We start from the raw sequence: 12,763 nt of genomic DNA, 5'->3' as shown, positions 1-12,763 counted from the left end.
TGTTTTCCATGTATTCCAGTGGCCCTAGTTCACACCAGTGCAGTCAATTCCAGCAGGGGCGTCCCTAGGGTTGGTGTCACCCGGTGCGATAATACCTGGTGACACCCCCTCCGACGATCCCCGCAGAATGAAATGGATCTGCAGATTGAGCATAATGGATTGGACTGCGATCCATTATGCTCCCCAATCCGCAGATCCGATCCATCCTGCAGGGATTGTCGGCACGCAACTTATACGGGGTGACACCAGACCCGCTCCACAAAAAGGTAAGTTGTAAAGAAAGCCGACGATCCCCGCAGGATGGATCGGATCAATCCTGCGGGGATCGTCAACTTGCTTTACAACTTACCTGTTCGTGGAGTGGGTCCGGTGTCACCCCGTTTGGTCAGTGTCACCCCGTGCAGCGTGCACCCCCCGCACCTGCCTCGGGACGCCACTGAGTTACAGTCAGTTTCTGGTGCAGAAAGAAACAACTGAGTACTGTCCGTGATACTTTTTCACTAATACGGCTACAATCACCTCAAGCAAAATGGTGCAGAAAGAAAAGTAGAACATGCTGCATTTTCTTCTGCACAGAGCCATACTAGAACATAGCAAACTGCATCAAAATTGCACCAGAACTGCGTGTGGTGGAACTGTCAGCAAAAACGTATCCGGAATGCATCTGGAGTGCGTTTTTGTGGTGTGAACTGGCCCTCAGTGCTTTTTTTGCAGAAATGCCCTACAGTCCATTTAACATGGTTTCCTATGAGACACGTTCACATCTGTTGCATTCCTGGAAAGGCTCAGGGACTTTGTTAGTCCTCATGCACACTGGACGTTTTTACAGCAGCTGTTTTTCACGTTTGGCGTTTTTTTCTACAGTCAATAAACTCCCCAGAATGTTATCCTATGGGTCCATGCACACATAGGCTGTAATCAACGTTTTTTTAGCTGGGATGTTTTTTGGCTGAAAAAAAAACCAAAACTAGTAAGGCTGGCCATACATTATACAATTATCTGCAGATTTTCTGCCCAATTTCCTTTAGATTTACCTTCAACTATGTAGTGCAAGGGCCTGCCTAATTGGATACAACTGAAAGTTTTGTTTAGGTTTGTCCTCCTATTATATGGTTTTTGGTAAATCTAAACCAAAAATCTGCAGATAATTGTATAATGTATGGCCAGCCTAAGTTTCTAGAAGAGTTTTTTAGTTGCAAAAATGCTCTAACAATGAAAAACGTGGCCAAACGTGGTAAAATGGTGCAAACTGGTGTTTTTGGAAGGTTTTTTGACCAAAAAAACCTCCCTAAAAAGTGCAAAGGCTTATGGGGAACATTCCATGTAGAAATTAAGTGTTTTTGAATGGCATAGGCAGTTTAACCACTAGCCAACTGTGCTATAGCTGAATGACGGCTGCAGCACGGCTGTCCAGTTCTGGGCTGGCATGATATGATGTCCCCCCAGAACACACCCTCCCAGTGGCGCGCATCCAGCGATCTCTGTGATCAGACACAGCAGATCACCGAGTAAATACAGTTGCCGGTTATTGGCAGCACTTTCTTCATGCTGTCACAACGTGAGGAAAGTACTGCTAATAACCGGCAGCTGTCACAGAGCAGATCCACACTGATCATCAGGGCACTCATGATCAGTGCCTTCAGTGCCGTCCAGCAGTGTCACCCATCAGTGCCCCCTAGCAGTGCCACCCATTAGTGCTGCCCAGCAGTTGTGCCCAGGGGCGGACTGACCATTTGAGCACTGCCAGTAGGTCAGTAGGGGGCCTCATGAAATGCCCCTGGTACCTTTTTTATAGGCTTTTTTGAGCGTGGACACAGGGGCTCCATGATCCCCTATTGCCCGGGGGCCCCATGAGTTGTCAGTCCACCCCTGGATGTGCCCATCAGTGCCACCAGTCAGTGCCGTCAGTCAGCGCCGCCCGTCAGTGTCGCCTATCAGTGCCGCCTATCAATGCCCATCATTGCTGCATATCAGTACAGCATCATCAGTGCCACCTCATCAGTGCTGCCTACCAGCGCCACCTCATCAGTGCCCATCGGTGCTGCCTCATCAATGCACATCAGTGAAGGAGAAAAATTACCTGTTTTATAGCTTATTATAATTTTATAATAGAAACAAAGAAAAACTTTTTTGTTACTCTTTTTTGTTTATATACCGCAAAAAATAAAACACCCAGTGGTGATTAAATACCACCAAAACAAAGCTCTATGTGTGTGTGAAAAGATTAATACAAATTTCATATGGGTACAGTGTTGCATGAGCGCACAATTGTCATTCAAAGTGTGAGAGCGCTGAAAGCTGAAAATTGGTCTGGGCAGGAAGGGGGTATAAGTGCCAGGTAGGCAAGTGGAGGGACGGGGAGATGTCTACGATGATATAAGACGTGGGCAGCCAAAACGCAATGGATGGATGCAAATGTGAACATGCGAACCCTCCTACACTCAGATCGAACATTGAATGTGCAAATGATGGCAGAAGAATTGAAAAGAAAATGCAGTGAAAAAAATGCTGAGGTATTGGATCATTTTTTTTCAGTCCATTCTGGGAATTAAATTGTAGCACCTCGTTATACATGCATCTGTGGGTTGGGAAAGCCCTAGCCGTAGATGGTTTGGCCCAGTATAGGTGACAGATCCCTGGCAGACTCACTCAGGTGGGTTTTGGATTTGGATCCAAATGTGCCTGAGCTCATTCCTATCTGCCAGTGTAAATGAGGCCTCAGGCCTGGTTCACACCTATGAATTTTTCAGTTTTGCAGAACCGCATTAAAGTCCATTTAAAATGGTTTCCTATGGGTCACGTTCACATTTGTGGGTTTTCCACCATTTTGGAAATGGTCAGGTACTTTTTTCCCCGCAGCAGGTTGTGTTTTTGGTTCCATAGACTTCAGTGGAAACGCATAAAAAAAAAGCAGAGCTTGCATTTGTGATGTGTTTCTGCTGTATTTTTGCTGGTTTCTCCCGCAAGACAACAGACACCTGCAAAGCGCATCAGAACACTTGTGAAAAAAACCTCAAAATGCACCAAGAAAATAAAAATTAACAGTAACCTGCATAGATGTGAAGCAGGCTTAATGTGGCTGATGCAAGCACCACACACTAACATGCACTGGATTAACCTCTTCTTAGCTGCACGTGAGCCAAATGACAGCTACAGCACGATTGTCCAGTTCTGGGAGGGCGTCATATGACATCCTCCCAGAACGCGCACCAAGCGACACACACCCGGCACTGTCTATGATCAGCTGTGTCCTTTGGACACAGCTCACATGACTTGGTAAAGGGCCAATCACAGTGGCCTTTTACCACATGATCAGCTGTGTCCAATCACAACTGAAAACCATGTAAATACACTTGCAAGTTATCGGCAGTACTTTCCTCATGCTGTCATAGCGTGAGGAAAGTAGTGCTGATAACCAGCAACTGTGAAAGCGGAAATCTACACTGATAAACAGGGCACTGGTTATCACTGCAGCCCCAAAAGTGCCCAGCAGTGTTGCCCATCAGTGCCATCAGTCCGTGTCCATCATTGCCGCCTATCAGTGTTGCATATCAGTGCATCCTCATCAATCCCCACTAGTGCTGCCTCATCAGTGCAGCCTATCAGTGCCCATCAGTGCAGCCTATCAGTGCCCATCAGTGCTGCCTATCAGTGTATCCTCATCAATGCCCACTAGTGCTGCCTCACCAGTGCAGCCTATCAGTGCCCATCAGTGCTGCCTATCAGTGTATCCTCATCAATGCCCACTAGTGCTGCCTTATCAGTGCAGCCTATCAGTGCCCATCAGTGCTGCCTATCAGTGCAGCCTCATCAATGTACATCAGTGTAGGAGAAAAATTACCTGTTTGCAAAATTTTATAATAGAAACAAAGAAAAACGTCTTTTTTTTCAACATTTTTCAGTCTTTTTTGTTTAGCCCTCATGCACACTTGACGTTTTGATAACGCTAGTAAAGTTAACTGTAAATTGACGTTAAAAACATGAGTTTTCAGCTTTTTTTTGCATGTTTGCATTAGCGTTTAGCAGCGTTTTGCCGCAATTAGTGGCGTTTTCCCGTGTTTGTGTTTTTTTGGGGGAGTGTCAAAAAAACATCCAAAAACGCCGGCTTGTGGCGTTTTACCGCATTTCACCACATTTTGCAACATTAGAGCGTTTTTACAGCTACAAAACTCCTCTAGAAACCCACTAGTCCTGGGTTTTTTTCCAGCCAAAAAACATTGATTATAGTCTATGCGTGCATGGACACATAGGATAACAGGGGCAGACTGACCATTTGGAAACTCGGGCACTGCCCCAGGGCCCGGGGTCAGTAGGGGGCCCCATGAGATGCCCCTGGTACCTTTTTCGTAGGCTTTTTTGAGTTTGGGCAAGTACACTGGGGCCCCATGATCCCCTATTGCCCGGGGGCCCCATGAGTTGTCAGTCTGCCTCTGGCTGGGGGGTTTACTAGCTGTAGAAAAACACATCACAAGTCAACAACAGCCGCTGTAAAAACTTCAAGTGTGCATGAGGGCTTATGGTGTAAAAAATAAAACATCCAGTGGTGATTAAACAACAAAAAGAAAGCTCTATTTGTGTAAAAAATGCTAAAAATTTCATTTTGGTATACTGTTGCATGATCATGAAATTGTCACAGTGCGGCAGCCCTAAAAGCTGAAAATTGCCCAGAGCAGGAAGGGGGGTAAAAGTGCCCAATAGACAAGTGGTTAAGGTAGCCCGTTCATTTGGATGGACAGCCTAATGCACAAAAAAAGGTGTGTTGAGGTGCAATTAGGCATTTTTGATGCCACAGCAAACCAATGCGTCTGATGTGCATTTTTAGAGGGGACAGTAATAGGTAGGTTGTTGCAGTGTGATCCTGCCCTTAATGAACGCGCCTGCGTTATAGTGTGCATCCACGCTCAATGAAAAGGAGTCCTGAAAGCTATGCTGTGACATTGCCAAGATTCAGGAGTCTCCATGTCTGATTGACAGGTGATTGGTGGAATGTGTGCAGGTGTGTAGAGGGTGTGGCTACATTTATGAGAGCCAATTTAAAGGTCTGAGAAGCAACAAGCCCAGCTTTGGAGGAGTTGGGATCGGTGCCTAGTGAAGGCTTATGGTCAGTAATGAGTCCTAAAAATGGTTTACATAATTAGTTCTGTTGAGTAGAGGTGGCCCTAGGAAAGCTGCTCCATGTTGAAAACCTTGTGTAGGGCTTATTTACAGCATAATTACTGGGCATTTAGGGGTGCTGTGTTTTTAAAAAAAAATGAATGACAAAGTGCAAATCCCTGTCCCCAAAGTACTTTGTGCTCAAGTCTTATGCACACCTAGGCTCTTTAAGTATGTTCTCCTTAAAGGGACAATCCACAAAACTTCAGTTTTGGTGAATGAATGAGCTGCCGCCTAGCAGTGTATCTGAGACTTTGCTGAGGTCCCTGAGAAGGGGTTCACAGATCTGCAGTGTGCTAGTACTGCTTTATCTGCTGGATTTTGAGTATTTTCACTGTGTTCTAGCAAATGTAACTGGAGTGAGAACACCCCAAGCTGGTTGGCAAGAGTTAAAGGGTAACTCAAAAATAAATCCCCTCTGTGTGATCTATGTACATTGCAAGGATTTTAATGAACTTTGTTGCAAGTCCTTTTTTTTTTTTTAATCTGAATACAGTATGGCTTTGTGTCCGTGTAGAGTGAATCCGTATGGGAGTGATTAGAATTATCAGTCAGCTGTTCTACCTGCAGGATTCTAATAGTCCAGGTTCTGCATTCCTTTAGATGTTTTCCGTTGGACATCTTTGTTGAGGGGGTTACCCAAAATCTGCCTTGTAACTTGGGTTGTAGAGAAGATGTATTGCTAGTTCTAGAGCAACTTGAAACAGTGGGTGTATTATGTTTTATAAAGCTTTGGGCTCCATGAATGATTGGCTGGGGGGGGGGGGGTGGCAATTTTTTTAGAAAGTGTATCTGTTTCAATGGGCTTGTTTGCTAAAAAATTATTTGGTAGATGCTGGACAATTAAACTTGAGACTTCTAGCTCTTTCCCTATTGGAGAGATATGTGCTGAGTTTCTGGCTCTTCACACCTCCTTTGCCCATTATGATGGGGTCCCAATATACATGCACCACATCTGTCTATGCATCCACGATACCGGTTATAAAGCATTCCCATAATCCATGCACTGAGTTCCTAGATCTACAGATCTGTGCCTATTGAGGGGTTCCCACCATCCATGCAAAGTTTCTGGGTCTACTTATTTGCTATGCCCATCATAAGGGGTCTCAACATCTGTGCTATGCTCTGGCTCTGTTCTGCTGTGTGCTATTAGGAAGCTTCCCGCCATCCTTGCAGTATGGTCCTGATCTCCTCCTGTCCCCATTATGAGGGGTTTCCACCATATCCAGCTCACAGTTCTAAGTTCTGCATCAGTGTTGTCCATCCTGAGGCATCCTACCATCCCTCCTACAGAGGTCTAGGTCTGTGCAGGTGCTGTGCCCATTTTCAGGGGCTCCCGCCAGCTTTGCTGTTTTATTTTTTGCTATGGACAATGTTAAGAGGCATTGGAGTACACCAGTGTTTCTCAACTCCAGTCCTCATGGACCCCCAATAGGTCATGTTTTCAGGATTTCCCTCAGATGAAACAGCTGTGGTAATTACTAAGGCAGTGAAACTGATCAAATCACCTGTGCAAAATAATGGAAATCCTGAAAACATGACCTGTTGGGGGTCCATGAGGACTGGAGTTGAGAAACACTGGAGTACACAAAGGTGGGCAAGAACACCAAAGCGTTGGGAGGACTGGATTACAAATCGTATTGGCAACATCAGACATTTAACACCAGTAAGCATTTGGTCTCAGGATGTGGGGGAAGTTCAGTTTCAGTGCTGAAAACACTTGGTCCATGGTACTGTGATCTAATATACAACATGGTAGCACTCTACCACTATATCATAGCTCCCAACTGTCCATTTGGTGGGACTGTCCCTCTTTTCAATCCAAATCCTCTTTTGGATCACAATCTGTCCTGCTTTCTTCCTTAGGTGCCCCTCTATTTGGCCTGATGTGTAGACCTATATATACAAATGTAGTAGTCAATTATCAAAGTATTTTACTACACTACCCCATCAAATCTTTAAGTTACTGTTTTGAAAAGCCACTATAAATGAAAAGTGATGAGATTTTGAGAGACACTTTTTTGTGCATTTTGTCATGGTCTACATACTGGAGTCATGGCAAGGGAACATCCTTTGCCTACATACTTCATGCTATGTGTCCCTCTTTTCCATCTCAAGTTGGGAGGTATGTTATATCGATGTATGCAATTAACACTTTCCTCTTCTTTCAGTATGGTAGGCCTTTACAATGGTGCAGCTCTCACAATCCAGTCCCACTGGTGATGACCAGCTGATGCGAGAAATCAAGAGTCAGTCTGAGCGGGGCCTCAGCTCCCTGCAGTCCTCGCTGTCCTCTACCGCAACACCTCTCCAGGTTTATGAGACTTATATAGAGAATGGCTTAATTAGCCTGAAGCACAAAATCCGCAACATTGAGAAAAAGAAGGTACTGGTGTCTTCATGCTACATTATTTCTGCTAGGTGACTGTGTAAGATGACCGCTGACTAGCTCAAATTTGGTGATAGCAAGGGTTGACCAGGGCCTAAGAGTATGCACCAGATTGCCTATTGGCTTTTATTTATGGATATAAATGTGGCAACTGCTCTTGATGACTTGAAGGTCTGGGATTTGGCAGCATTATCTTCCACTACTTGGGGAGCTGCTGGCCTGGTGCAGGCATGTAGCTGGTGAATGTTTGCATATCAAATTTGCGTACTTGAGTCAGGTTATTTTTAAATGTGGTAAAAAAAGTACCTTCCCTTTGAGAGTGAAAACATTCAATAGCTGACATTCTAGTTCTGTGGTTGGGTAACTGAACATGTAGTACTTTTATAGCTCCCACTTTATTTAGTATCCTTTATTTAGCATCCTCCTGCTCTTTATCAAGCAATTCTTTTGAAGCGGTAGTAGTTAGTGAGAAAACTGAAGGAATTGCCTCCCCCTTGCAGATTTTAGCCATACTGTACTAGTATGCAGTGCATACTAGCACATTATGACCCTTACCGACCAACTGATCCAACCAGCGCTGCACTCTGGCCGGCTCCCTGGCACTTTCATGTTCACCCACTTTCTTCTAGATTTTGTATTTTCGGCTGCTTGATGGCCAGGGTGTTGTCACTCCCATGCATGGGAATCACATTGTTACTGCACAATGTGGGCCATAAATGTGATCTGAGCTGCGCATGCGTGGCTCAGATAACATTGCTCACTATCAGATGGGGGAGATTTATAACAGACCTCTAGGGTCTCTTCTGATATAAAAACCCTGCCTGTCAGCGATTTTTCTGATTTAGACTTTACTACCACTTTAATATGTAAGTACGAATTCTGAGACAACCTGTTAGTGAGTGTAGCACAAGTGAGCATGTCTGAGGCTCAAGTCAGGCTGGAGAGCTCTGCAGATCAGGCCTTTGTCACCTCTCCCTGGTTCTGGAAGTTTCCAGAAGCATCTTGAAACTAGTGGAAGGGGGTACAGGGGCAGGGATCTAAATATTCATGGAGGTTTGACCAATCCCCAGGCAAGAGGCCTGGCAGGGTGGTAAGATCTCCCAATAAATATTGAAGAGCCTAGTCAGTAGGGGTTTGTTGCTGGTTGGCATATGGATTGCGGAGTCAGAGATCAAGAGGCCGGGAGGGGACCCTGCGGGTCTAGGGGTTCTGAATCCAGGCAGGAGCTGAAGGAGCTTTTTGATCAGAAGGATCTTCACCACCCTTCAGCCTCATCCAGGAGACACCCTGTATTGCATGGGAGGATTTGTAAAGCAGGAGGCCTGGACAGCAGTCTTTACCGAGTAGCAGGATTTCAAGGGACAGTGAGTACCTCTTACCACCTCCAGGGACAACAAAGGAAGAACCTAACAAAAAGGGACAGTGCCACAACGTGCCTCTACCCAATGTTCTGGGATTCATTCATAGAAGCCAGGTGTGCTTGCATTCCTACTAAGGGGACATAGAGCTCCTGCATACAGTTGGGACATTGCTCTTTCTGCAAAGGGGACATAGAGCTCCTAATAGCAGATGGGATATCTGCTACTGATCCATTAAGGACTGATATTTGTGTAGTCTAGGATCCATTTTTTGCTGCAAGTTGTGCATAGAGATGTTGCTGTCGTTGAACTATGGGCATCCCATAACCCCCTTATTCCCATCAAAGTTTATATTCACTCAATAAAACAAAAACTGGTTAACTGAGAATGGAAGGTGGAAAAATGTGCTTTGCCTGGCTGTACAAAGGGGGACCCAAAATCCAGAGGCTCCTTAGGGGGTAGCTCTACATAGGAAACCTAGCATATTGTGGTCATCAAATTGTTCTGCTTGAATGTATGGCCTAGACACAATACAGATTTATGCTTGTGGATCATTTGACCCTGAATTTTTATTTTTTTTAACCAGGTTAAACTAGAAGACTACAGAGATCGTTTAAATAATGGGGAGGCGCTAAATCAGGATCAGCTGGTTAGTATGTTTTGTTAATGCACCCTGATAGCAAGCTGAGGTTCTAATGCGTGTCCATTTTGTGTTTGTGTTTTTTTGTTTTGTTTTTGGGCAACCTTCTAGAATCAGGAAAACCTCCAGTAAGTCAAGACAGTCAGTTAAACAATGCTAATTATGTAAGTTGAATTTGACCATGCCAACTAAGCCTCCCTGTTTGTCCTTTTTTACTATTATGAGTTTCCTAAATGACCAGTAGGTAAACTCCATAGGAAACGAAGGGGCAGGGACAAATTAATATTTAAGCCTTGCGGCAACTTGTGTGGACTAAAGTAGTTTGACACACAATCCATGGATATATTGTGGGACTACTTTGTCTAAAGTTAAGCGAATGGGTTATTTAGTCAGTCCTATTTAATAGGAATTTGCAGAGCTGCTGTAGTGAATAGTGTTTCTGTGGGGTCCATGTCTTTCAGGATGCAGTAGAGAAATATGATGAGGTGCTTCACAACTTGGAATTTGCTAAGGAGCTCCAGAAGACCTTTTCTGCTCTCAACCAAGATGTAAGTGGTTTTTATTCATGAACATGTATTTAAATGGTGTCACGTGAAGAGGATCTGTTGACCTAGTAGGCTACATTGAGAACAAACCTGTACTCAAGGGAAAGCTGTTTTTATATTTCATTAAAAAAAAAAACTTGTGATTGCTCAGGCACTGTCCACCATAAATGTCTAAATTGTCTAGCTTTTATTCTTGAACATTTTTTTTTTTAAATTTTCTGTCCATTGCTTGCTCCAGCAATAACCGCTGTCATTGCCCAAGGCAGACAACTTGATGGAGGTAGTGGTGGAACATGCATAGCCCATTGTCTGTGCTGGAAGCACATGACAGGATGACAACACAACAGAAAAAGGACACACAGTTCATCACTTATAACTGAAAGCTCCTGAACAGGGTCCTGTGGTGGGAAATTCCCCTCTCGTTTCAAATTTCTCTAAGGGGGTCAAATAGCAACACTTTGAGCAGTGAATGGTTAGAACCTCTGAGGATTGTGTTATGTTTCTAACTTTTATTGCCCTAAGGTCAGTGCTTAATTACTGTTGCCAATACCTGGCTCCAGTGCACGTACAGTGGTTATAAAAAGCCACACCCAGGGGCGCACTGACAACTCATGGGGCCCCCGGGCAATAGGGGATCATGGGGCCTGTGTCCTCACCCACACTCAAATCACACCCAAAAAATTTAAATAAAATCTTTAGGGGAATAAACCTAAAATAACCTGTCCCATCTTTTGGGGTACATGTCTCAGCAAAGCACATTTTGGCTTGGAAATCTTTGCCTGCTCTACCTTGAAGGTACAAGGAGATCCCTTTTTGAATTCATCACGAGAAGAGTACAAAATTTCTAAGGCATTAGCTATACCATGGAGCACAGAAGAGTCAACATCACTGTTGGTGCCATACATTCTCCACATAACAAGCTGGACATTCCTCAAATTGCGGAAAATAAGAAAAATCATCTGGAAGGCTGCCAAGAGGCCTTAACTGCTTGCTGCATGTCCACAGTACATTTACTGCAAGTGGGTGGCAGCTACAGGCTAGGCAGCGTACTGGAACATCAAACCGCATTGGCGCACCCCCTGGGACAGGTAGAAGCGCAATTCCATGACCTGAGACAGGATATCACAGTGCCCAGTACCCAGCCACTGAATGGCCAAGGTATCGTGCTCTGACCACTCAAAGCAATTACATGTAAGCAAAACTGTCAACTGGCTTCCATTTATGACAGCTTGCTTACTATTGAGATGCCGTGATTGGCCCACAGCTATCACATGGTACATGACACCCTGCAACATGTGATTAGCTGTTGCAAATCACAGTAGTAAGCAAGCTGTCATGAATGAAAGCCATTCATGACCGTTGAAACTATTGCTTATAGCAGTGATCATCACTGTTTTATAAACTGTAAAAGATCCCTGATCACCGCCAGAGTAGTACAGTTTCTGTGGCTACACTGAACTACTCTGGTGACAGTATGGTGTTAGAAAAAAAAAAAAAAAAAGACTGTCGGTATCTTTTTTTTTTTTTTTTTTTTTTTTTTTTCTCCACCACACCAATAGTGGTGCTGTACTGGTGATGTGGAAAATTGTGAACTTATTTAATGTATTAAGTTAGTTTCAAAAACTTGTCATGTCTTTTTAAATGGACTGTACTTTCCAAAAGGTCATTTGCGAGGTATTTGTGCTGTCCTGGCATTTTAGGGCCTTAAATGATAGGCTGTCATCGGGACTGATCAATTTTCAAATATGTATACCATAGTTTGTAGACTCTATAACCTTCACACACACTAAACATACACAAATTTGGGTTATTTTAACAAAGCAATATAGCACACTACATTTTTGCCTAAATATTTTATAGCAGAAACTAAACTTATTTTTTCAAATGTTGGGTTTTTTAATATAGCAAAAGTAAACCCAGTGGTGAATACCACCAAAAGAGGTGGGTGTGACACATTTCATTTGGGTAGTGTTACATGACCAAGCAATTGCCAGTTAAAGTAGCACAGTGCTGAATAGCAAAAAATGCCCTGGTCATTAAAGGGGTAAAACCTCTGAGGTAAAGTTTTAAGCAACATTAAAAGCTGCTAGGCTGTTATGTGTTACAAAAACCAACATAACCTGCCAAAAGCATGTGAATATGTTCTGAAGAGGCAAATTTAACTTTTTTGACAATTCCAAAAAGTATGTTTAGTGTATAACCTGCACTGAGCCACAGTGAAGCCGGGTGGTGGCAGCATTGTTTTGGGGGTTTTTTTTTTTGTACAGCAGGAACAAGGGTTTTAGTTAAAGTAAGGGGGACTTGTGAACCATTCCAAATATCAGTCAATTAGAGGCCAAAACAATCAGGCTTCTCTTAAAAAGCTGATTAAGAGGAATTTCACCTTTCAGCTTAACAGAGCATACCTCTCAACTAAAGAGTGGCTATTGCAGAAAAACAAAGTTTTGGAATTGCATAGACATGAAGCTGATTGAAAAATCTGTGGGATGATTTGAACAGGGCTTTGCATAGGAAATGCCCTTGCAATCTGAATGCTTTAAGGAAGCATGGGCAAAGATTCCCAAGGAAAGGTGTGCCATGCTGATTCTCCTACCCCCGAGACTGGATGACGTCATAAAACCAAAAGGTAATTCAACAAAGTATTTAAGGATGTGCATATTTATGCAACCATGTTAGT

At 43.8% G+C, this 12,763-nt stretch overlaps 1 protein-coding gene across 1 annotated transcript in view; it reads left to right on the top strand.

Annotated features, from left to right (window-relative positions):
• Window positions 1-7,342: 7,342 nt before the first annotated feature.
• Window positions 7,343-12,763, top strand: part of CAPRIN2 (caprin family member 2) — a 62,106-nt gene continuing 56,685 nt past the window's right edge. Inside the window, exons 1-3 of the mRNA XM_089671678.1 lie at window positions 7,343-7,540; window positions 9,488-9,550; window positions 10,003-10,089. Of these exons, the coding sequence (XP_089527804.1) occupies window positions 7,343-7,540; window positions 9,488-9,550; window positions 10,003-10,089 (348 nt within the window). The remainder of the gene's footprint in view (window positions 7,541-9,487; window positions 9,551-10,002; window positions 10,090-12,763) is intronic.

The sequence above is a fragment of the Staurois parvus genome, unplaced genomic scaffold (genome assembly GCF_062004578.1).
Source record: "Staurois parvus isolate SC_StPar_1 unplaced genomic scaffold, SC_StPar_1.0 ptg000114l, whole genome shotgun sequence".
NCBI classification, from domain to species: Eukaryota; Metazoa; Chordata; class Amphibia; order Anura; family Ranidae; genus Staurois; species Staurois parvus.
The sequence above is the reverse complement of the archived record's forward strand: the minus strand, read 5'-3'. Positions and strand labels throughout refer to the sequence as shown.